The 24,807-nt window shown below is 38.7% G+C and overlaps 2 protein-coding genes and 1 long non-coding RNA gene across 9 annotated transcripts; all 3 read right to left on the reverse strand.

Moving 5' to 3' along the window:
• Positions 1-618: 618 nt before the first annotated feature.
• LOC122072904 (probable beta-D-xylosidase 5) lies at positions 619-5,204 on the reverse strand. The gene is made up of 4 exons (XM_042637339.1): positions 4,458-5,204; positions 4,211-4,380; positions 2,854-3,716; positions 619-1,625 (listed from the first exon to the last, which is right to left on the reverse strand). Exons 1-4 carry the CDS (start codon positions 5,154-5,156, stop codon positions 958-960), a joined length of 2,400 nt encoding a protein of 799 aa, XP_042493273.1. The 5' UTR covers positions 5,157-5,204; the 3' UTR covers positions 619-957.
• A 3,584-nt stretch (positions 5,205-8,788) lies between these two features.
• On the reverse strand, positions 8,789-21,332 carry LOC122073054 (activating signal cointegrator 1 complex subunit 2-like). Of its 7 annotated transcripts, XR_006138641.1 has the most exons (12): positions 20,476-21,331; positions 19,251-19,410; positions 19,064-19,125; positions 18,760-18,834; positions 17,933-18,027; positions 17,510-17,623; positions 14,069-14,125; positions 13,828-13,925; positions 12,922-13,364; positions 10,350-11,470; positions 9,821-10,151; positions 8,789-9,076 (listed from the first exon to the last, which is right to left on the reverse strand). XR_006138641.1 is itself a non-coding variant. In XM_042637557.1 (11 exons), exons 1-10 carry the CDS (start codon positions 20,990-20,992, stop codon positions 10,398-10,400), a joined length of 2,694 nt encoding a protein of 897 aa, XP_042493491.1. In that variant the 5' UTR covers positions 20,993-21,332; the 3' UTR covers positions 8,789-9,076; positions 10,350-10,397. The 7 variants fall into 7 exon arrangements, 6 of the variants coding, with proteins under 6 accessions (XP_042493491.1, XP_042493490.1, XP_042493489.1 ...); XM_042637557.1 differs by lacking the exon at positions 9,821-10,151 and having other exon boundaries at positions 20,476-21,332; XM_042637556.1 differs by lacking the exon at positions 8,789-9,076 and having other exon boundaries at positions 9,397-10,134; positions 20,476-21,332.
• Positions 21,333-23,810: 2,478 nt separating this feature from the next.
• LOC122073056 lies at positions 23,811-24,474 on the reverse strand. Its single transcript, XR_006138642.1, has 2 exons — positions 24,237-24,474; positions 23,811-24,049 (listed from the first exon to the last, which is right to left on the reverse strand). It is a non-coding gene; the product is annotated as an uncharacterized LOC122073056 (long non-coding RNA).
• Positions 24,475-24,807: the final 333 nt, after the last annotated feature.

The following is a 24,807-nucleotide window of genomic DNA, read 5'->3' on the forward strand; positions in this document are numbered from 1 at the left end:
CAAACCGATAATGAATATAATTTCAAAAATGATCCACTTTTTGACCTATACGCTTAATCCTTATTAATTAGTATCATATCAGTATGAAGCTCCGGTGATACTGATATGTATCCATCCATAAGTAATACGAGTCTGATACTTAAAACCATAAACAAGACAACATTATAGGCTCGGGGTCATTTTGGTTCAAAGCTCAGGTTCATTTGTTATCCTCCCTAAATTGTTTGTTCATATGTAAAACCAAGTACATTGAAGCTACGCATAAAGGGGATTATTGAGATGTTGAGAATTATAAAATTATAGTCTCACATTGGTTTATTCTGGTCTTTGATACCTTTATATACTTGATTCTTTCCACCTAATGCTTTAAGGTTTTGGGTTCTCTCTAATATAAAAAATTAAAAATGTGATCCTTTAGCTACAACGTCAAAGGATCGAGCCCTCTCCCTGAATGTTATTCTTCAGTCCTTCATGGCTTTTGCCCACATGCCTTTTTCACCTTCGGGAGATTCTTTCCCTTTTCTTCTATTTATTCTTTTTTCAAAACTTCTCTTAAAGTAGAAAATAAACAGAAATCTTCTTCTTAATCAAGAAAACTAAATGCATATCAGTATGGTCTGGTGGTTAATACACACATCTTTTACTACTTGATATACTACAACAACAACCATTACTACTATAACCCGAAGGGGGGTTAGTCAATTGGTGATTCGTAGAGGGTAAAACGCCTTAAGAAGCGTCTTACCTAAGTTCGAATCTTTAACAAACACCCTTGTTTCTTCCTTGGACTCCCGCCCTCTTCAGAGTGGAAACGGCTATAGGGACTATTCTCACTCCAAAGGATGTGGGGACACCGTTTGTTTAAAAAAAAAAAAAAAAAAAAAAAAAAACCATTACTACTACACTACAAACATAGATTAGATAATTAGATATCTCCTCTCACGACTGTCACTACTACTACACATATGAGATAGCTCCCTTGTTCTCTTCAGGCAACCTGAGATACAAATAATGCTTCACTTGGTGCTCACTGGGGGAACCAACCAACAGTGTATGCTGTCCCAAGATCAACTTCCTCTTCCCTTCAACATCTACCACACTAAGGTCCTTACAAACATCCACTCTCAACTTCACAGCCTGAATCTTTCCTCTCTTAACCTCTACCCTCTCAAACCCAATCAACTGTACTTTAGGAGACCCATTCACCACCACTGGACTTGGTGGCTTCCAAAACAATAACGCCACATCTGATCCATCCATGTCTCCCTCATTCTTCACTCCTATCTCCACATCAAACTGAAGGGCCTCACATGTTATGTTTTCCAAGCCCACCATCCGTTCACTTTGGGCCAAGTTTAAGGCCCATTTGGAAGAGATAATGGGAAGTGGATCCAGCCCATGAGATGGTTTTAGTGGGAGTCGTATGTTCGAAGGAGCTGATTTTACAAATTTGGAGAACATGGAGTAGCTAAGCCCATGCCCAAACTGGTAGAGGCTTGGGCCTGTGTAGAACCTGTATGTTCTTCCAGGGAAGTTTACTGTGTTGTTAGCTCTCATGTTCATATCTGTCATAGGCACCTTGTCCACGTACTCTTGTGGGTACCATGTTACTGGTGACCTTCCACCTGGATAGAAAAAGAGCTGATCAGTTCCATATTAATTACCTCAATGTAGGGGTGTGGGTCTGGGATGGCTGTGTTAGGATGGTTTTGGGCTTGGAGATTTATGTATGGCCCAGTCCAGAAAAATAAAAGGCAACTATTTTATGGCTATGTTTGGAAGCCAAGAAAAGAAAAAATTTCAAAAATATTTTGAATTTGAAGAGAGACAGATACATAACAAAATCATGGTATAATTATGATTTTTACTTTTATTATGTCAATTGTACTTTTTTTCTCTTCTTTTCTTAGCTACCAAACATAACCTAAGTCTCTGGTTGGTTTGAAGTGAAGTAAAATCAACATATATATATATATATATATATATTTTTTAACCTAACCCCCACTTCGAAAAGTTTTCTTCTCTTTTCATTTAATTTAAGTTTACCATTATAAATCTTAGGTTAAGGGTTTCTTGGACTGCACAAATCAGGTAACCCTCCTTGGTTTGCGCTCATCTTGTTACATGACAAGTCCACATGCGGATAGGTAGATGCCAAGTTCCCCTTCTCATATGTCATTTTTTAGCTCAAACAAAGGTTGCCACATGGAAAAATAGAGTAAAAAAAAAAATCATCTAGGATTCTAGGTTATAAGAGGCATATAAATTGCCTAGAAGATGCACGGATATACATAATAAATGAATCTGGGATTAAAATTTGATATGTTGCTAATCTATGTCATTTCCTAAAAATCCAACGGTCAAGATTCCACATCACCCTCCCACATGGCACAACTAAGTTAGGGGTGTCAAAAGCTAACCTACATGGGTAAGTGGTAGCCTGGAAACCGTTCAGATCAGTTACTCCCAAAACATTATCGATTAATAAGTAAACAGCCTGGTGTTAGGCCTATACCAACTAATATTCAGTCGTTCTTGGTGTTAGCTTCTAGCCTGACTAGCACAGGGGACCAACCGTATAGTTTGATCAGGCCATTTATAGCATGATGAGTCTGTCTACAACCCAATTATACCCCCAATGAACATGAGCTTGTAACAGACCATCGAATATAAACGTATCCATGCTTGGCATAAGAGAGTGCAATTAGTGTCTGGGACTTTTAAATTGGTGTGATCACCTGAAACTGATCGAGACCGACGGATTGACACCCTTTTAAGATAAGTCACTTTTAACCAAACAGAACCTTTTAAGGGAAACAAGAAATAAAGGAAAGACTTGAGGGAAAAGCGTACCTGGATTATAATCTCCAAATATGACTTGTGCAAGAGCCTCTCCTCCAAACTGACCAGGGTAGCCAACCCACAAGATCCCCACAATCTTACTCTCATTCTTTGCAAAAGATACATCGATAGGACCAGCAGACATAATGACAAGAACTACCGGCCCTGTTGCCGCACTTGCCACATTCATCACAAGGCTCTCTTGCTGTCCTGGCAAAGTCAAGTTCACTCTATCCAAACCTTCAGCTTCAATTGACTGATCAAGTCCCACAATAACTACTACAGCATCAGCTGTGGCTGCAGCCTTAGCAGCAGCATCAATCTGACTCCCATCACTGCACTTCACATTGGCACAGCCCGGCTCATAAGTCACATTGGAGACATACTTCTGTAGCCCTTGTAAAGGGCTAATGTACCCACAAGGGATACCAGCATAGTTGCTTATCATAACCTTAGTGGCATTACCATTGGGTCCTATAACTGCTAAACTGTTGGTCTTGTTAGGGGACAAAGGAAGGGTACCATCATTGTCCAGTAAGACTATTCCTTGCTTAGCAGCTTCCAAGGCCAGAATTTGGTGATCATTGGTACATATATCAGAGAGACCAAGTTTTCCAAATGGGAGTTGGGTTTGGTCTCCATCAAAGAAGCCAAGCCTCATGAGGACTATGTAGTCGTTTATCAAGGCCTGGTCTACTACTGATTCTTCAACTTTTCCTAACTTGACTGCATTCTCTGTGTACTTGCCTAGGTAACTCCCACAGTTCATGTCTAGGCCTGCTTTCAGAGCCAAGGCAACTGCATCTTCTGGTGTTGAAGTGTAGTGGATGGAGTTATAGAATACCTCGATGGAGTCGCAATCAGAAACAATATATCTGTTCCGAACAAACATTTCATAAATCGATGAGAATTGAAGGTCTAAAATTAACGGAACAAAGAACCTAGGACGATGTACAAAAGAATGGAAGTCACAAACAAAAAATGACACAATGTAAACACATTTATATGGTTTGGTAAGATTGCTAACGTTCACAGTGAAATGAGATTTGCTTCACTGTCAATGGAGGATAGGGTTACAGCAGCTCGTCCTCACACCTTTCTCAAATTAGGGCCAAACTAACATCCCTAGCTACAAATCTATAACAAAATCCTATATGGGAATTTTCCGAAATACCCATATAGTCCCAAAAAAATTCTCAGGGCCCGCCATGGACCCTTCCGGCCCTCAACCTCTGCACTTCTGAGTGAGCCTAGTTGCGCAAGCAACGGAATATATAAGACATCATACCCCAATACAAAATGGATTGATTTCAAGCAAAGGATAAAAAATATGAGAGAAGTTGGAGCTAGAGAAAAAAATAACACTAACCCATCCAAATCCCATTGACCTCTGATGATACCTTTGAGGAGGTCCGGATCAGCACAGGTGGGTACCCCATTCACCCTATTATATGAACACATAACACTGCTCACCCCTCCCTCCACTACACAGCTCTTGAATGGTGGCTGAAATGTATCCTCCAAGTCTTGCTTCGTTACCTGCAGATCATAACATTCCTCAACTATTTTTATCATCTTTCCTTCTTAAGATAACCAGAAATGCAGAAAAAAATTACCTTAGCATCGAAGTGAAAACGATCAACCCCTTTCCAATTATCCAAATCATAGGCAGTGTAATGCTTACAACAACTAGCAACCTTAAGAGGCTTATGCCCATCACTCCTAACCTTCCCCTCCTCGGCAATCTCCTGCAGCCCACGCACATAGTTAACTGCATATTTGGACACCACCAAGGGGTCCTCTCCTGGCGTCTCTTGGCCTCTCCCCCACCTTGGGTCACGAAACACATTCACATTAGGACTCCAATACGTTAACCCTGCAAGCCCAAAGTTGTACATAGCTCTAGCCTCCGTTGACACCACACGCCCCATCTCATACCACAATGAAGAATTAAACGTCGCCGCCGAGAGTATGACAGCGGGGAAACTAGTGGCACCGGGTACTGTAGCATTGAAATGGACACCTGGTCCAGTGTTGGATACACCATGAAGTGCTTCTGACCACCATTCGTATCCCGGCACACCTAGCCTCGACACACCGGTGGCCGTGTTCACTAGTTGCTGAACCTTCTCTTGAAGGCTAAGCCGGGACACCAAGTCCTTGGCCCTGTCCTCGTAAGGTAAAGAAGTGTTGCAGAAGGCTAGATTGCTTGTGTCAATGACACTATTGTCACATGCATATTGGTGGGTTTTGAATGGGCTTAGTAAGAGTATTGAAAGGCAAAATGGTAAGAACAAGTGACTGTACTTCTTCATGGCTTCTTTTCTTCTTAGTTTTTGGTGAAGGTGAAGTCTAAGGTTCCTTCTTTATAGTTGCAGTGGGAGGGGTCGATGCTGGACCACCCCAAGCTTTTCTTGTCTTGATGGGATAGCAAGTTTACTTATTGGAGATTGTTTGCCAAACCGAGAAGCAATGCATATGGTGTCCCTATGGATTTTATGATTAAAGCCATGGAGGTGAACCCTAACGTGTCCTGCATCCTGGAAGGAGAGACTTGTAGGCTTGAGAACCCTAAAAAATTATGTGAACCCATGATACACTACTCTGTGAGTCCAATAATACAATACTTAAAGGCATAGATGGAGATGGTGCCAAAATGCAAATCAAACCGGGGAAACTGGACCGAACCAGACTGAATCGATTCTCATTAGATCGGCTTTGGATTGGGTATTTCGAAATCAAACCAAAATGAAATTGATTGACACTAAACCAAACTAAAAAAATGGTATTTTTTTTTTCATAATTTATGTGTGGAGAAAAGAATGCTGCCCACTTGCGTGTGTTACACCTAGGGACAAGCAGATACAAAAAGACCACACTACCTTGCTCAAAGGCCTCCACGTAGCTTTCTATTGGTTTGCTTATTGACACAATGACATACAAGTGGATAACATTCTATTGCCCTTTTGTTTGCATATATTTTTATATGTTAAACAAACCCAAATAGGAACAAAACAAAAAATGACCTGATAACACACCGATAAACAACCTAAACCAAACCAAATCAAAACCGAACCTTCCCTTATTGGTTTGATTCAATTCCCATTTTTGAAACTCTGCCATGGATCATCTACAAAGATGTGGGCCAACCACACACACACACACACACAACACACACTTTGTTTGATGTTAGAATGCAGACATACAAACAATCTCGTTTGGAACAAGATTTCCCAGAAGAGTCTCCTCTTTTTTCCTTATTTTGTGGGGAGAAAGGAATGTATGATGATGAAGAGTGGAAGGGAGGAAAAGGGTGATATAAGGCGGGCCAAGGTCATACGTTTCAAAGAAGCTACGTATGTGGAAGGAGAACTGAATGATAAAAAGGAGAAAGGATTGTTTTTGAGGGGATCTGTTCTCTCTGGTACTACTATATAACTCTTTTAATAGGGGCAATGTTCATATAGGGTGGCTTTCATGGAAGGTTGTTTCTTAAGATAAGAACATTGGCATGCTTTCTTTAATTAACTTCAAATGCAACCAATGATTCAATAGCAAGAAAATGTGATTTGAGTAAAAGAGTCCAAAGATAAATATGATAAAGAGTAGAATTCTAACACAAGAAAGCTGCGATGAGGCTATTGCTTTCATGGACCACTGATCATCAATTGACATAATTATACAACTTCTAGACTTCAACTCATCAGTTTAATTAACAAGGCATTTCATATTTCCGTTGATATGATTAAGGTCTGTAAATACTAACTTATTCATTCTTTCACTTCGTTACCTACCAAACCCATTTCCCCCCGCATCACTAATCAGTTGTGTCTGCATTTAATTGGATGTATATTCAATGCATTGATAGAAAAAAATTAAAAAAAGTTTGATTGTAACAAAAATAAGGGAGAGTGTTATATGTGGGAGAGCTAAGGGTGTCAACCTCTACCGAAAACCAAAATCGATACCATATCAAATTATAGGTATCGAACCATATCGAATTAATTCGATATGGCATCGGTATGGGATATGACTTAATAAAACATATCATACCGTACCGATACCATATTGAATACTAGTACATATCGAACCAAACAAATCTGATACGATATCGATATAAAGTTCCTATACCAAGTCACTATTCGATACGGTATTGATATGAGGCATATATGGCTTGTACCATATCAATTTGACACCCTTAGGGAGAGCACGGTCTCCACAAATGTCCCTCTCGGTCTATCTCTCTTCTTTGTCCATATAGGTCATTTCATATGGGGAAAGAGAGAGAAGACTATGGCAGTGACTGCACTCCCCCTCCCCGAGGGATCAAAATCCTCTGTTTTTCTTATCCATGTTTTTCCTTGTTTTGCTACCTGCAGAATGCGACACGTGGATAATAAGGAGACCAACGGTCAAAATTGGGTGAGGATTATTACATCCGGTGCGTTGGTCTTAAAGTTGTCCACGTGTCGCGTTCTGCAAGTAGCAAAACAAGGAAAAACAGGAATGAGAAAAACAAAGGATTATTTTCCCTCCCCGAGAAGACATTATCCCAAAAAATAAATAATGATGGTGGAGACCGTGCTCTCCAACGGTTCACAACCACGAGAGACAGACAAGGGAAACATGAAATACTTTGTCTGAAAATTAGTTGAACCAAACGAACCTGTCAAATCTATTTATAGTTTCCTAGACCTCACAATTTTCTTCAATGCATGCCTTTTAAGTGTTGCCTTGAATGGGTAGGCCTCTCTAACTAACATATCAAAGCAATGTCACAATTTTCTCCAATTCATGCTTTTTAAGTGTTGCCTTTAATGGTTAGGCCTCTCTCTCTCTCTCTCTCTCTCTCTCTCTCTCTCTCTCTCTCTCTCTCTCTCTCTCTCTCTCTCTCTCTCTCTCTCTCTCTCTCTCTCCAATGTGTTTCACCAGGCATCTATTAAAAAAAGGATAACTTACAGCGCCACTCCCAGAAGAATGCCAATATTAGTCGGGCACCCCCTCTCTTTCACCAAATTAGACTCAGACCTCCTGCCATCAGTTTTTGTTAAGTGATGTTATGAAATGATAATTTAGCCCTTATGAGCAAAACACCATTTTCTTATTATCCCAAAAATACCTCTCTTCACCTGGATCTAAGCTTTTTCTGCTACTATAATTTGCTTCTATGACTTGCTTCCGCTCAAGTGTTCTCCCTTCCACCACAGCCATAAAGCTTTCACTTCAGTGCCCAAGTTACAATAACAACTACGTCGCCTCCCGTCGACTTCTCTATCTCCATTCACTTTTAAGTTCAACGGCTGCCGACAAATCTTCATCTAAGGCTCAATAAACCTTGCCCCTTCCTCTTCTCCATTTCTGTTCCCATAAATTGCAGCGGCGGGAACACATTGTTCCAAGGTGACTCCTCTCTTCTCCGGCTACTAAACACTTCATTTTTCTTCGCCTAATTCATATCCTTGTTCATTGGAGATCCTTCTGCTCCCAACTGGAGCCAAAGAAAATCGACAGATAGGTATATTGATGCTGGAGAAGTTTGTTACAAAATTTTCTTTCCAAAGTTGATTCAAACAACTGAAAGCTAATCGAACGGACCATTTGTTACATCTGATTTGCTAAAGCCCTAGACCGGGAAAAAAAAAAACTCTAAAAGTCATGAGACGAGCTCTGTTAAGATTCGGTCCCTTATATACTCTCAATCTTCTCTCACCTCCAACTTGCAGACCAAATCCTTTTTCCCTTGCCATCATTGTGACTTCAACTCCTTGGAAGCTCAGATTCTTCTCATCCGAAAATGATTCATCCAATGAAAGCCCTACTGTTCCCGAGATCAGTTTAATCCAACCACAGAAGAAAGAAGTTCCGATCGATATCAAAGACGTCAGCAAAGAGTTCAAAGATCTGATAGAAAAGTACTTCAAAGGCGAGGTAAAGGTACCCCATGGAGGATATGAACTCTTATCTTTCGTGATATAATTTTCTATTTTCATGGAAATTAATAAATTCTATGCCTTCACTGTGAAAAAATAAAATAAAATAAAATAACAATTACGAATCATATAGAGTAAAGATGACGATCAAAGGTCACACCAGTGACCAAGACTATGATAGAGCTGCAGCGGTGAAGCAATTTGATGAGTCCAAGTTCGGAGTTAGAGGCCCTGTGGACTCCGGTGCCGCCACCATTCCTTCTTTCTTCATCCACCTTCCTGAAACCCTCCTTTCTTCCAGCGTCCTGCAGTGGGATGCTGATATCAGCATTTCAAATGATAGAAGGTTAAAGGGTGTGTGTAGGTGAGGGTAATATCGATAATCCCTTATTTTGAAGGGTAAGATGATATTTGAAAAAAAAAATGAACTGTTGATGTCAGCATTCATGGTATATTCTCTAACATTGACTGACGGTAGGAGATCCGAGTCTAATTTGGTGAAAGAGAGGGGATGTCCCTCTAATATTAGCATTCTCCAGGGGGTGGCATTGTAGATTACCCTTAAAAAAAAAACAACAACAATTAACTATTTTCTCAACTAAATAGGGTCGGCTACATGAATCCATGACCAGGCAAGAATGACTGTAAATCATTGGAAAAGTAACTTTTCACAACCAGTTGGTTATTTGTTACATATGAATGAGAGATGTATAACATTAACAACCAACCATGCAAGAGTTTTACTTGTTCATAAGGAGCATGCATCAACAAACAAGACATAATTATTCAAGGCAGTGACAATTCCCTTTTGTAGCACCTATAGCAGAAGCGTGGCTGGCTTGAGATGGACCTCATTGGGTCGTGCTTGAGTAATATGAGTTGCCTTCACTATTAACTTAAGGTTTTGGATTGATCCCTCCAATGTGGTATCAAAGTCCAGATCCTTAGTGCCTTTGCATCCATTGTGAAAATGTTGCTAACCCGATATAAGCTCCAACATGGTTAATGGTGTGATGCTTGAGAAATATGAGTTGCGCCATCATTATTACCTCAAGGTTTTGGGTTAGACCCTCCAACAGACGTTTCTTGCTACTTCAGAGGAATCTCAAGACTCCACACCCGGATGGATCTCAGGTCTCACCAGACAATCTCACCATGAAGTGCAACGTGATCTAATGATCTTTAACCTTATACGCTCTCCCAAAATGGCTACAGCCTACAGCACTTTTACTTGACGGCTTTTATCATTTGGGTGAATTTCAGCAAGCAAAGGGTACCCTTGGGTCTGCCCTTACGAACTGTTCCTTCTTCCTTGTGACCAGCCCATGGCAAGCATCACCCATAGAGCCCACAGAACCTTGTTCTTCAAAAATCAAAAGACTGATACAGTTCAAACGAAATTAAGTGAAAAAGTACCTTTGCCCACTTCTAAGAACTTAATTGAAACATTTAAGAGGGGTTCAAAACTGTGCATGCACAAACAAATGACAGGGTGAAGGACTGTACATTTTATCCCAACAAAAGCATGCTATGTCTGTTTAATAAATCTGAGAACCAGAATGGCAATAATAAAAATACCTGACAAAGAAGGTATTACAACTGATGTATCAGTTCCATTCATGTCCTTTAGTAGCCACCTAGTCCTGAGAAGTGCTTCTTCATGGCTCTATCCTTTCTGTAATGATTGCTACCACCTCCTCTTCTTCCTCTGCCCCTTGAGTGTGTCATATTCCCTCTCCCTCCTGTCTCAGGAGTCTCTGACTGGTTCTCCGGCTGTTCATCAGCCCCGGTCAGTGTTCTACCAGCCCCGAGGGGAACGTTTCCACCACGGCCAAGACCATGAATCATTTCTCTCTGCGCTTGATTTACTACTGCAGCTTCCTGAGCACTTCCAACCGCAACAGAACCAGAAACTTTGTAGCTATAGTTCTTACCATCCTTGACATAAAACTGGGGCTGCTTCTGAGAATTCAATTTAGAACCATACGGGTTTGAGCCAGAGATTCCAGTTTCATCTCCCCGAGATTTCCCCCGAGTTGTGCTGATCCTGTCTCGAAGTATCTCTGGCTCCTCAAATCCAGAATCCACAAGACTCAAACCCAAGTCATCAAATGAGTCATCATATTCATCTTCATACTCGTACTGCGATGCAAGAAGTGAAGTCTTAGCTAAATCCTTGTCATTTCTCAAGTCCAAGGTGCTAGGGTCAGGCAAACCATCCTTGGACTTCCTGATATACCATCCAGTGAAAGATGAACCAGAAGATGAGGATCCCCTGGTATCCTTCACTGCAGCAACCACACCATCAGAAGGCAACACTGCAGGCTCTATTAGTGCCCCTTTTCCTTTATAATTCCTACCCACAGAAGATGCAGATTTGGGTGGTGGAATATTTTCTAGGGAAATATCTAGGGACTGTAAATCTTCATGTAGAGTTCCATCCAGTATCCTCTGAATCACCTCTTCTGAGTTTTGATTGTAAACTTCAAGACATGCAGAGAGGAATCCTTTGCCATATTCAGGGAAGAGATCTTTTATTTGACTGATCTTGGACTCAGTAATTGCAGCATCTTCATCCATCTGCACCTTGTTTGTGAGTAAAGGTGGTCCGTTGTGTTCTCTAGTTACAACTTTTGAAGATGGAGGCATCACAACACGGCATAAATATTGATATTGTTCTTCATCCATGAAAATCCATCCTGCAAATACACAGATTTTAAAATTAGTTGCTTCAAACTCTGTATTTTTCAGTTGAGAGTTATTTTCAACATGCAGTCACTATGTAAACAAAGGAAAAATAACAAGCATGTACAAAACCTGAAAATTTAAGAGATTCTTTATTTCTATATAAAAGTTTATATAGATCATGTAGCCCATTCCAAAAATATCTGCCCTTTTTTTTACTCATACAAAAAATATATCAATAGACTACTTAGACTGTACAAACTACGTAGTTTCTCAAAAGGATAACAGTTGTGTATAAGTACTGAAGCAGCACTGCAGTGACACCATAAGAAAGCCTTAAAAAGATAGCAAATGAATCTTGATGCTAAGTTTAACATGTAGAGATACGGTTCTTTAACAGATACAGACAAGAAATTGAGGTTTTAGTTTTATTTCCAATATCCTGGACACAAAAGGGAGCATGGGAAAAAAAAAAAGGACAGAACTTACATATGGAACAAGGAGTGAGGATATGGCTCTTTATTTCGTGATGTCCATAACAGAAATTTGGATGTATTTCCCATCTAACATGTTAGACACCATTCTATTAATGGGTTTAAGTATAAAAGGTATCCATTTTAGAAGCTTGAGTTGGTGAAACCATGAGCACTTGCTAGACCTTAACAGATACAGCTATGAGGTATTATTGCTTGTTATGAAAGATCTGAACTTGGTGGCAGGTATCCCACCTAACAGGTTAACAATGTGATATTAATGTGGTTTTTTCTTTTGGTTGAAGTGATACTAATGTGGTTATTTGTGGAACATTGTACTGCCATAGTGTTCCGAGGGTTCCAGGTACATTGCCAAACCAGCCCAAAGTATCCAGCTTAGATACCATGTAACAATACTCTGTATGATCAATGTGCCTCAAAACACCTCATCTTTGCATATTGGTTGAGAGATTCACTGTGCCTGAAACATCATAACCAGGTCAATGAAACTGATTTAAGAAGCAACATATCTCTGTGCACATATTCTAGTTGAGTTAGTTCAGCTCTTTTTGAAGAGTAAACTTTTCAGACTCTCTTTCAGGGAACCACGTCCCATTAACTCCACTAGCATTCCTTCTCAAACAACTTAAACAGTACTTCTAAGCTAATGTTTTAAGATATATAAAACTGAAGATGTATTGCAAATTCATACTTAGTCCATAACTTTAACAAGACTCCATGTAGATTCTTGCACAATAGCTATCAAGGACCCCCCAATCCATCCTCCATATTTCGGACCAAGAAGCTAGACTCATCCAAATAAAAAATTCCTCATCTCTTAAATTAAAGACTTGTATGAATAGCCTTTTAGGTGCTCTTCAACATGTGTCATTCAATGACTACCATATCATCATAGTTGAATGTTATTAGTATAATCTATTGGAAGAGTTGAGAGTCAGACCAAACGAAGCCTGTAAGTTTTGAGCACTTACCACTACCACGTAGATTCTCAAGTCTGTTCAACATTCTGTAATTTTTTTCAATGTTCTGAAAGAATGTTCCTTTCCTCTGGTTCTCTTGAGAATAATTTGAAACTTCTCCATGTATCTCCCTAAAAGTTTGAACCAAAATATCTCCCCTTATTACTGGATCCTCAACATTGGCAGGAAACATCTTTGTTGAAGCCAGAAACTGAAGGCCACCTAGAAATACTTCATCACTAAGATAACAGATATCCAGTAATTGCCAACCAAAGTTAACAATTCTTGTTGATAACATCTTGAAACTACTAGCAATATTGGACTGGTTTTCTCCAACCAAGTTCTGAACTGTATCTGCTTGAGCTGTAAACATATGTCTCAAACCCTGTTGTAAAGATGGAAGCAATGAATCGTGTAATCTTGAAAGGGTAGTGAGTAGTTCCCCGTTTCCATAACTGCATAAACTCAGTAAAATAGCATTAGATTGGATTATAAAACCACTTTTTTCCTAAGAAACGTGTATTTAGCTTTGGAATTAATTAACATTAAACCCCAGAACAGAATTTCAGCACAAACTTGATCAAAGGCAGTGGGTAAGCATCCATCATGCCGCCACTTAGGAGGTTCACTACAAAGGATCTCCCAGCTAAAAAGTGAATGTGGTGGGACAGTTTAATTGATTCAATCTCCTCTGGATAATTACTTAATGTCCAGCCAAACAATTCTGGTAAATGGCATATAGGTTTTACCATTTTATTTATCAGATTTGTTATTGCTTAGGAGAATTTCTTGATGGGACAGATCAAATGCCACATCCAACACAAGTGTGCCTCAGATTCTAATACTCATAGAAGCCAGTTACCATCTATTATAGTCATATTAAATTAACATCAATATCCCAGCATAAAAAAATATTACCTTGTTTCAACAGGACAAGAGAAGAATACAGCTGCAGGTTTGTAGGCATTAACAAAAGTAGAAAATGATGCAATTGCATCGTTTACAAAGTCCATCACCTGTACAGAAAAGTACGAAGCTCAAACCAAAGCAGCTAACCTGATGTACAAGCATCTATACATCTATCTGCCCTAATGAAAATAAGTACTCAGTTGGTCAGCACGGACCTTCCCCATATTCTTAGAAAAGAAAAGTAACTTGCCTCTAAGAAATCTGCATAAAGTCGACTGTCTTCATGGATTCCAGAGGAAAATAAGACCTGTATATTATTCTCATGACATAAGATAATTGTTTACTTACCCAAAAAAAAAAAAAACACCAGATAATTTTTTTCCCCACTTGAAATAAAATGTTTAAAATAGCTTCTGCAATTTTTCATACTCATAAATTCCTAATAAAAAATTACAGATTGAATGTCTAACACATAGTTAAAATCAGACACACTGGCCTCAACAAAACCGAAAGGCTAATACATCTATTCAGTTTTTTCAAGCTATTATAAGGTAATCACTCTACTCAGCTCAAGACTAAGCCTTGTTCCAACTATTCGGGTTCAGCTACTTGAGTCCTTTCCTCAGCTTTTTAAAAAATTATAAGATGAGCTAATGTTTCCTTCATGGTCAATCAATGAGAGGCTGCTCCCCACAGGCCCTACATATATTCGTCCACATCACCATCTATATATCTGACATTCAGCCAAAATGTAGTGGTATCAAGCTTTCAAAAAGAGAGTTGAGAGGTCAACTTTGGCACTGTTGATTTATCGGCTGAAAATATAATAATAAAAGTTCAAAATACATTGTGGGCTATATGGTTGACATGGGAAAAACGTTACTTGTGGCTAATCCAAAGGATGTCCTAACACCAAATGCTGGGTTTTACCATAATGTTCTTTCTATGGCCTACTTAATGGAAGTGTTCCCCTCATGGCCCACCACCATTTTTTGAGCCACAACGAGAGCTGATGTCCCTTATAAGATTCATTTCCAAACTTTCTTAGTTCATGTAAGTGTGCAAAATAAAAGTATGTAATTTGAGTACGCTATTCAACATAAAGTACAATGAAATCAAATAATAATAATTTAAAACATGAATGTATAATAAGTCTGAATTTTTCCTAGTGTGTCAAACCAGGCCTGTTGTGAGTCTTGTGACTATGTGACAGTCACAAAACAAAATTTCAGAAAGCAGAGGTGCTTGTTACATGGTTTCTAGCCTATCCTTCACGAAGCCCAGTAATCTGCTGATCTCTTCATTTTAAAAACAAAATCCCATCGCAGGCATGACAGTAAAAGTAGTAAAGAACAATAAAGAAAACATTGCATGCCCACTTGGTAATAAATTATACTTGTAGATTCTCCCTTCCACACTTGTCAAAATCCCAGATCAAATGTAAAGGTTAACTAACTGTATGACCTACTAGTCCTACCTAAGATGTGAGTTACTGAGAAATAAGTACACTGCATTCTAGTCTTAAAACTCTAATGCGTATGTTTTACAGTGTTAAATTATATGGAACAAGGTGGTGGCTTCTTTGAAAGATCCTTACAATCATTTAATATTTTAATAAAGTTTGGAAATATCTTCGTAAATAACTACTAATTTATACACTGATTGCATCAGAAATCTATAAATGATATACAAGTTAATTGAAAAAAAACAGAAAAAGTAGAAAAGACGAAACAACACAACACGACTTTCTCCTTATGTCAAAATCAAAAACTTATTCTAGGCTTTTTCCACTCAACTATAGATTGCATTAGGATAAAACATTAGCATGAAGTATTGGAAGTACAGACCTCAATCAACCCGAGCAGCCAACAAATAATCACTGAAAGATGTGTGAAATAAATTACTTCATTTAAGTAAATAATACACACAAAAATTTTGGATAAGCCATAACTTAATAGCACAAGTAAGCAATAATCGTGAAGACTTAAAAAAATTTCAATCAAAAAGTGTCAACATGTTTCTGACACGGAAAATTTCCAACAACGGAAAATTCTCGTCATATCCTGTGGTTGAAAATTTAAAAACATAGAATGTCCTTATTGGGTACCCAGTATTCATGCACAAAGGAATCCCCTACATTTTCCCAGTGACAATTGAGCATGAAACCCTCATTTGAGATGGTTATCAATTCCAGACAGGTCGTGACAGTTATAGGGGTTAAAAGGCCTAGAATGTTACAGCAAGGTAGCACAGATCCCTCAGTGTCCCATTCTAACATCATCATCCATGCTGAATAGGTAATACCTATTTACTTAACATCAATAAATAAAAAGAAAAAAAGAAAGAAGCAACTTTCTCACCACCTAAAATCAAAAACTGAAAAATGTTAACAGTGTTCCAAAGATTAAGGTATTCCATAGGCAACTCATCCATCCACCAGATGAATGCAATACCACATCCAAAGAACAAGAAACAAAGCAAACACCACATCAACTGCTGCATAATGTGCAAGATTCGCCAATATTACAGAGCACTTGCCAAATATTTTCCATTACTGATAAACAAATGGGGGATTAATTGGTGATGCAAATTTTTCTGGTAACATATTGACAAAGTACAATTATTTCCAACATAAACTATGATCTTTTTCCCTGGCTTGCATATAACTCCCTCCCTCCCACCCCCTCCCCAAAGAAAATGATAACCACGGACTGGCTGAGATACACTTTCAAGATATGTCTTGCAACTTGAATTTGGCAGATCGACACCAAAGCATATCTCATCAAGTTGGCCGGTGGCAAAAAACAACGAAAAACTATTTTTTGAAACCCCACATAGACTCATTTAAAGCAAATTATGACAATTTTGAAAAGTTTTAATGTATGAGAATTCAACATCAACCTGCTACAACAGAATCAGTCAACGTCAAAAGTAAAAGGCTAATTATGATGGGGTTCAAAACCATTAACTTCACTAATGGTAGTGAAGTTAACTAACCTAAAGGCACAAAAGTAACTTGACCCCAGGTACAAAAAAGTGCAAATGTATAACTAACCTAAAGGTGAACTTCTGTTTCTAAAACAAATTTAAGTTGACAAACTAGACTAAGGACTCAAGAGAAAAAAACTTTCAAACTGATTCCAAGGAGAAAAAGTAAATGGCCTAAAATAAACTTAAGGATTTAGAGACTTAACAAGCATTGGTCCCAAGGTGATGCCACAGAGAAAACTCCAGATAAGAGGAGAGAAAAAGGAAGCCTAAAGACAGGAACCAAAATGCTTTGTGAATCAAATACTAACTTGGATCTCAAGCAGAGTCATTCATGGAGTGTGCATTATATACTAACAACAAAACATGAAATGCCACAGAAAAGAAATAAAGCAAGCACCTAAAGATGGGCTAAAACAACTTTCTCTTTTGTTTATTGATTGAGAAAAGTCAATAAGAAACAACTGGTACAAGCACTAGGATTGAAGAAAATTAATAACCTAGAAATTCCTACTGCCCTTTTCTTTCACAACTAAATCTTTCAGGGCCTCTTTCCAAAAGATTCTTCTATGGTAATTACAAAGAAAATATAAAAGCCAAAATCACTGATCTGTGAAATGGAGTATATGTAAAAGGAGAGCCAGTAACATCAGATTTCAAGTAAATCCACTTATACACAACAACCCATTTAAAGATAAAATACCTCTAGTGATGAGCTGCAACGTTGATGCATTGTGTGGACAATGTTCAGGAAATGAGATACCACAGATGCTAAATTTTCATGGATCTTTGGCTGCGCTTTCAGAGAATTAATAACCTGGCAAAGCACACTTGTCAGAAAGAATGAATATGGATAATAACAATTCAAATTACACCATAAAAGCTAATGTCAAGAAGGGAAGCAGCACTCTGTCAGGTATAATAAGGTAGTGATCCATCAACCAAAGCTTTTTGCAGATTTAGTTTCCAAATCTTCGCATAGATCAATGTTAGTCCCAAAGAAATTACAGTCAACAGAAACTATCTTAGCCACATACCAAAGTTTGGAGTCAAAACTCAAAACAGAAGAGTAAAGGAAGGCCGTGAAGCAATAGAAGAGATAATCTATTTCGATGAAAAGACTTACCAGTAATTTAGTTAGCTCCTCATTGTCATGACCATATACAGCACATATATCCAACAACTTTGGCAAGTCAAGTAGCTTCTTTTCCTGCAAAATGGCTACATGGAGAATCAATGAATAATAGTGAATTTGGTGTTTGGCCAACAAAAAATACAACAAAATAATAATGCATTTTGAAAAAAAAAAAAATTATATCATATCCTAGTTAACAACTACATCTTCAGCAATTTTTCACCAAGAAAATTCTTGAGATATTTCTATAGTAGTGTATTTTAATTCTCCAATTTTTAGGTTGAAGTATGATAGTATAATAAATTCAGAACAAAGTGTTTATAAATAAATATGTAACAAATCTTATCAGGATTATAGGAGGTTGCATGTGCCATGTAGAAGATCTGATGGAGCCAAAATTTGAGCCTAAATAGTGTTTGCCAAGTGGCAAAATAGATATTTGAAATTTCAGGATTATAGGAGATTGCATAGTGGTGGTTGGAGTACCATACACATGCATTGACATACATGAGGATGCATTTACACATTAGGGTATTTGAGTGAATTAGACTCTGAAATTTGATATGTGGCTAATTCAAGGCATCTACATCTATCCAATGGTTAGAATTGCCATCATCATCCCACATGGCACATCAATAAATACATAAATTCCCGCATAAATATTAGATTGTGAGAAAATCATAAATTCTTGTGAAATATGAGAGACAAATATTCATGAACAATTAAGCTCAGGTTCATTTTTATCATTTATGATCTTAAAGAAGTAATCCACACCCAAAAAAAAAAAATGCCCTGCACAGCGCATAAAGGAAGCTTGCCTTGATAGCTCAGTGATCTCAACAATGTGGAAGGCTGATGCAGCCAATCATGCTGCGGCATAAAGAGCGCACCCTCTAGATTGGCCACATGTCAAATTTTGTAAGCACCTCAACTATATGGCTCAATGTGTACAGAATTTTATCCTCATATTGTCAGCCACCAACAACTTAGTCAGAAAGGTGGACTTTTCAACCATATTTCAAGCTTTATATAGCCACAAAGTGTAATGGTTTTGGATGAAAACTCACCACATGAATAAATAATGATATAAGGACAATTTACAGCAAAAGAGAGAGAAGAAACCTCCATGCTCCTTAGCACTAAGGCTGTCACTGGCCAGGGCACCAGGATCCCTATTGGAAGATCTGTTTCAACAAGAAGTTTTTAAACAAACCAAAGATCAGACGGTGGAAAACATAGAGAACAAACTAAACAAGGACGGGCATTGAAGGAACTAGTAAGTATTCATGAAATCAGAATTGAAACTTACATGCGATATAAGGCCATAAAGACACGACGGCTAAGCTCTAATTCTCCAACAATGACCCCTGCGACTATTCCCTTGGCTCCCCGGTGAGGGAAGTCATACCATCGATTTCTAAACTGTAGATAGCTATCCAGAAAATCGTGCAAGGAAGCATCACTGGCCACTATATCCACAAAAATAAATAAATAAACAAATAGATAGACAAAACATAAATAATTCTCATTACTGCTGAAAAATTATACCATTTGAGTTTGACAAGTGAACCAACCACATTTTGAGATAACAATGACCAAAGTAATAATGCACATGGAGGGAACTATTCACCGATTACATCAACCAGACTGACACACATGAGAGACAGAAGATGAATGTGCCAATGTTGCTTATAGAAAAAAGATGGTGAGTTGATTTGGAATATAATTTAGGATAATCAACTAAATAGTTCCATAATTCTACCTATTCCTCCAGCCAATAAGATGCTTCGGCAACAATTACATTAAGGATAAGAGAAGGGGGTGACTGACAAATTTCCATGGTTAAAGAAATTGAATTAACTCTTTTAAAATAATAAATGACTTACGTCAAGTTCCCATCCTTTCTATTATTCCCAATCCCTCTATTGATGCAATTATGACGAAAGATGCACTAATTGTCTCGCAACAAATTCCAACAGGAATGCCTAATGTAACAGGTAGAAGTGCTGTGAACAGCTCGACCAAACAACACTAAGTCACAATTCATTGTTGCTGCATCTTTAGCAAAAACACGAAAAAGCATATGTAGACAATCCTGTATTACCATCTGCCAGCAGTGTTTACAAGCAGATACTGATTGGTAGCATCATTTCTGTACTAAAATACAGTATGAGACATACAAAGTGATTCAATATGTAACCAACTACCACTAGGCCCACGAGATTTTAAACTTCCGCCAGGCCTGGAGTTCCAAACTATCCGCCAATATTCAAATGGAATCTCAAGTTACGTTTATGAGTTCCTAATTCCAAAATTGAATCTCACACCCAATTCCAATCACGCTGAAATTTTGAGAGCTAAATGTATAAAGGATAACCCATGCAACACTTAAGGATCTAAAATCGCCTCTTCTAGATTCAACAAGTCCAAAAAGTGGCAACCCTCCAAATTACAGACTAGTGAGAGTATTAATGAACAGAACAGCTTCAAAACTCCCAAAAATAAAACAATCACAACATAAGGTGGAAACTAACCTTCTCTCCAGAAATCTCTAGGGGGCAAGTTGAGCAAGCGAGACAACTCCCTGTTGAGAAGGTCGACGACACGCTGAGATTCTACCGCATCCAAAGCGCCATCTTCAGCACCGAGGCCGGAGGCGACAGCTTCATCATGTGGAAGATAATTAACGAAGTTCCCACCTTGTTGACGATTAGAAACCCAGTCCCCATTCTCACCCAATCGAACCCTACTATTAGTAGTAATCGAAGTGGCGGTGGTGGTGGTGGCGTTGGCGGTGGCGGTGGCGGTGGCGGTGGCGGTGGCGATACTGCTGCTGCTGGAAGATGAGGAGGAAGTCGTAGCTGCTGCAACATCGGATGATTGTGTAGGGAAAGATCGTCTGAGAGAAGTAGAGAGCGCGGGTTTTGGAACGAGGGGTTCTTTTGTTGAAATTGTAGTATTGGTATTGGTCGTCTTCGGGACAAATTTCTTCTGAGTTCGCATCGCGCCTCTGTTTCCGTCTTGTCTGTTATACGTCGATCGACCAGACATTGTCGCGATTTTGCCTCTGATGATCAGAGCTTCGAGCTTTCGATTACCGGAGGAGAAAGAAATGCTTCTCAGTTCTTTCTCTCCTAACGACTCGTGGAGAGGTGATTCAGAGCATGGGATATAAACAATGGCATTAAATATCGGTATCGGAGTCACGCCAAGATTCCTCTGAATCGGTGATTTTCAGATCAAATTCCTCTGAATCGGTGGTTTTCAGATCAAATTTCCGATTCTAGGGTTCTTAGGATCGATTACGACCTTCTATCCAGAGAAAGAGGGAGAACAATTCCGATTTCCGACCGATTTTAATCCAATCCAAAAATGCTATGCGCCGAAATAATACGAAAATGATGATACCCCCCACGGTTCGGTTCGGGTCAAGGATGTTGGGGATATTATCTATTTAATTCTATCTTTTCTAAGGCCGTATAGGTATTTTCATAACTTTTCTATTTCATTATATATTTTGTAGTAAATCGTTTTTTTTTCTGTAATGCAATGTAAGAGATGAGTGAGGTTGAGAGTTGTAACCCTATTTTTCTCGATAGTAAATTAAGATCTTATCTCACCTAAGATGTGGAAAATCTTGTCGAACCTCATAATTTTGTGTATTATTTGTTCTTGTTTTTCTATTATTTTTCTGCATCATTTTAGGGTTGCGTTTCTACAAAAAAAGACCGTAGGTGAAAGAAAACTGCCTCCATAATGATCAATTTTTCATGTGCCCATGATGAATAAGAATCCATCAACCATGGGGGCTCGAGATGCATGAGAGCTACATTGAGAGGGCATTTCAGAAGCATACTAAAATCTTATAGATGTTTCTGAACTATCATCTACAGGTGAAGGAAAACCTTCTCCATATGAATAATCCATAGTTTTGGCCAGGTCGCGAAGAACATAGTTTGTGTTGATTCAAGGCAAACATATGTTTATGGGACATCAGGCTGGCCACGGGGCCACACAAGTTTCATCCCCACGACCCGCACAGGAAATAACACATGATTTTATGATTATAATTTTTTTTGGGGGGGAGGGGGTGCATGGTTGTTTTAAATGATTAGAATGTTAAAAATATTATGGAGTACATTATCCTGAAATTGTATATTTAAAAATAGGCAAAAGATTTTCTAGTTCGTCGATCAGCTAAGGGAATCCATGGTCTGGTTTAAGGGTGTCAATAGGTCGATCCGGCTCGGTTTTGGTCCGGGTTGAGTCGGTTTTGATGTGGGAAAGTTGAAACCGAAACCGAACCAATAAGGAAATTCCAGTTTTGGTTTGGTTTCGGTTTCGGTGCGGTTTGGTTTCAATTTGTCTTCGGTTTCTTAAATCGATTTGTAACTGGGTTGGTTTTGGTTTTTGGTCTAGTTTGGATTCGACTTTCCATACAAATGTATACAAAACTATGCAAATTTTGATTTTTTTTTTTAATGAATTTTGGAGTGTTTCGGTTTCTTACCGGTTTGGTTTCGATTTCGGTCTGGGTTTTGAGCTGGTTTCGGTTTGATTTAAGGTTCATCCGGTTTTTGGTGCGGTTCGATTTGGTTCTGGGGTTGTAATACTCAAAATCGAACCAAACCAATAAGGCTTCGATTTGGTTCGGTTCGTGTTGTTATCAGTTCGGTCCGGCCGGATTTACCGATTCGGTTTAGGAATTGACACCCCTAGTCTGGTTCAATCCCATTCGTCGAACGGGCATAAGAAAATCTCGTTTGGTGGTTTAATTACATAACTCATACGAGATACACATCAATTTTTAATAAGACAAAATATGATCCCAATTCCCAAATACACTCCCATTCTCTATTATTATTGAAGTGATTTGTTTTGAGAGAAGATATTAATGGTTGTTGAAGACGGAGGAATGAGAGTGGTAGGATTTAGGGATCGAAATCCACTACGACGATAATTCTTGGTGGAGGATACGTGCGACGGTGACATATGGCATCATCCACATGTATGGTGGATTGTGGATTTGCCGATCTGAAATCTGGCTTTTGAAATGAATCGATTCATTTCATCAATCGAAAAACCCCCGATCACGATCGAGCTCCTCTATGGCCAAGGAATCTGGTGGAGGTGATCTTGGATGTCGACACATGTCCTGTGACACGTGGACGATCAAACCTGAAGCCCCTTCAACTTTCATCGACAGACTCCTGCTCGAACATGGTTAAGGGTTCTTTCGGAAAAAAATCGTCTACAATTCCGATCTCGTACAATTCCGTGCAATACCACCTTCAAGCGGTGACACGTGTATTGATACCAATACAATGGAAAAAAATCGTCTGCAATTCTGATCTTGTACAATTTCGTGAAATGCCACCTTCAGGGGGTGACACGTATATTGATACCAATGCAATGGTCTAGATCTAATTTAAATGCCTCTTCATTGATTTAATGTTTTATTAGTTGTACCAGATCTGAACCATTGTATTGGTATCAATACACATGTCACCACCTGAAGGTGGTATTGCACGGAATTGTACGAGATCGGAATTGTAGACGATTTCAACCCCAATACAATGGTCCATATCTGATTTAAATGCATCTTTACTGATTTAATGTTTTATTAGTTGTACCAGATCTGGACCATTGTATTGGTATCAATACACGTGTCACCACCTGAAGGTGGTATTGCATGGAATTGTACGAGATCGGAATTGCAGACGATTTCAACCCGGTTCTTCCTCACGTAATTCTATCTTTGATTCTTTGATCATCACACTCGTATGCCACTCACAGACACAGAGAGTTATTTCCAAATTACTAGCCTAAGGTCATTATGTCCAAAATTTATTTTATCTACAAAGTTAAGTACTCTCTCAATCCTTGTATTTGGGCAATCCCGTGAAAGAGATTACATCATTTGGTATCATTTGATATCATTTCGTATCAGAACTTTAGAATAAAACCATGACTTCAAGTCAAACAAGGGGTAGAGAAGAAAATTTTCACCACCAACAACATATTAATCAAGGCCCGCCACTCTCGTTGATTTCCTCTCTCTCCCACGACCCTCTTTGCATCGCACTTTCCTCTCCCCTTCCTTCTCCCCTGCCATAAAAGAAATAAAATAAGTTTGGTCCAAAATATGAGGGTTTATATATTTGGAACTTGAAAGAAATCGAAAATCCTACTATGATAGAAGAAGATACATCTCAACAGAGAGGAGGGAGTAAGGAGGAGAGATTGTAGGGAGGTGATGATAGAGAATCTAGGCTGCTGCAAATGTTCTCCATACCTTCACAGACACACAAGAATCACCATGGATCCAGAGACGATGGAAAATTGGAACGAAAAAGACAAATGATCGCAGAGTTGAAACGAAAGTAATGGTACTCATCCCTCTACAATATATGATTCTGCCTCTGTCGTGGTTTTTCTCTCTTCTCTCTGCACTTCTCTCCCTCCACAACACTTTTCTCTCTTTCCCACAACCCTCTCTGCTTCTTTTGCTTCGCTTTCTCTCTCTCCCCTCCCTTTATACACTGACATCTCGTTCTTCTCCTTTCTTTCCCTTTTATACAAAATTGTTCACATGTTGAAACGATATCTTAAGGTTGTGGGAGGGAAAAAACTGAAACTTAAATTTTAAATTTTCAGACCTACATTTGATGCAATATGGATTCCAAAAGGCTAGAAATTTTAAATTGAGATAACGGTAAAATTTTAAGACGTAAATCTGACGCGTTTGGAGACCTTTTTCTATTTATGGAGCCAACCGACTAAAATTTTGAGGGTAGAAAACCATACGGTTTGGTTTCTCTCTCTCTTTTTTCGACTTTGAAATACAGCCTAAAATTATGATACAT

The sequence above is a fragment of the Macadamia integrifolia genome, chromosome 3 (genome assembly GCF_013358625.1).
Source record: "Macadamia integrifolia cultivar HAES 741 chromosome 3, SCU_Mint_v3, whole genome shotgun sequence".
Lineage (NCBI taxonomy): Eukaryota > Viridiplantae > Streptophyta > Magnoliopsida > Proteales > Proteaceae > Macadamia > Macadamia integrifolia.

Excerpts from the sequence above, each read along its gene's own strand:
- LOC122073054 (XM_042637557.1), bottom strand. The coding sequence starts at position 20,992 with ATGTCTGGTCGATCGACGTATAACAGACAAGACGGAAACAGAGGCGCG. Across the intron at positions 19,126-19,250 it reads TTTATGGCCTTATATCGCAT|ATCTTCCAATAGGGATCCTG; the intron begins GTAAGTTTCAAT and ends TTGTTGAAACAG. Across the intron at positions 11,471-12,921 it reads TGAGAATCTACGTGGTAGTG|GATGGATTTTCATGGATGAA; the intron begins GTAAGTGCTCAA and ends GTGTATTTGCAG.
- LOC122072904 (XM_042637339.1), bottom strand. The coding sequence starts at position 5,156 with ATGAAGAAGTACAGTCACTTGTTCTTACCATTTTGCCTTTCAATACTC. Across the intron at positions 4,381-4,457 it reads GTTTTCACTTCGATGCTAAG|GTAACGAAGCAAGACTTGGA; the intron begins GTAATTTTTTTC and ends TATGATCTGCAG. Across the intron at positions 1,626-2,853 it reads ATTTGGAGATTATAATCCAG|GTGGAAGGTCACCAGTAACA; the intron begins GTACGCTTTTCC and ends TTTTCTATCCAG.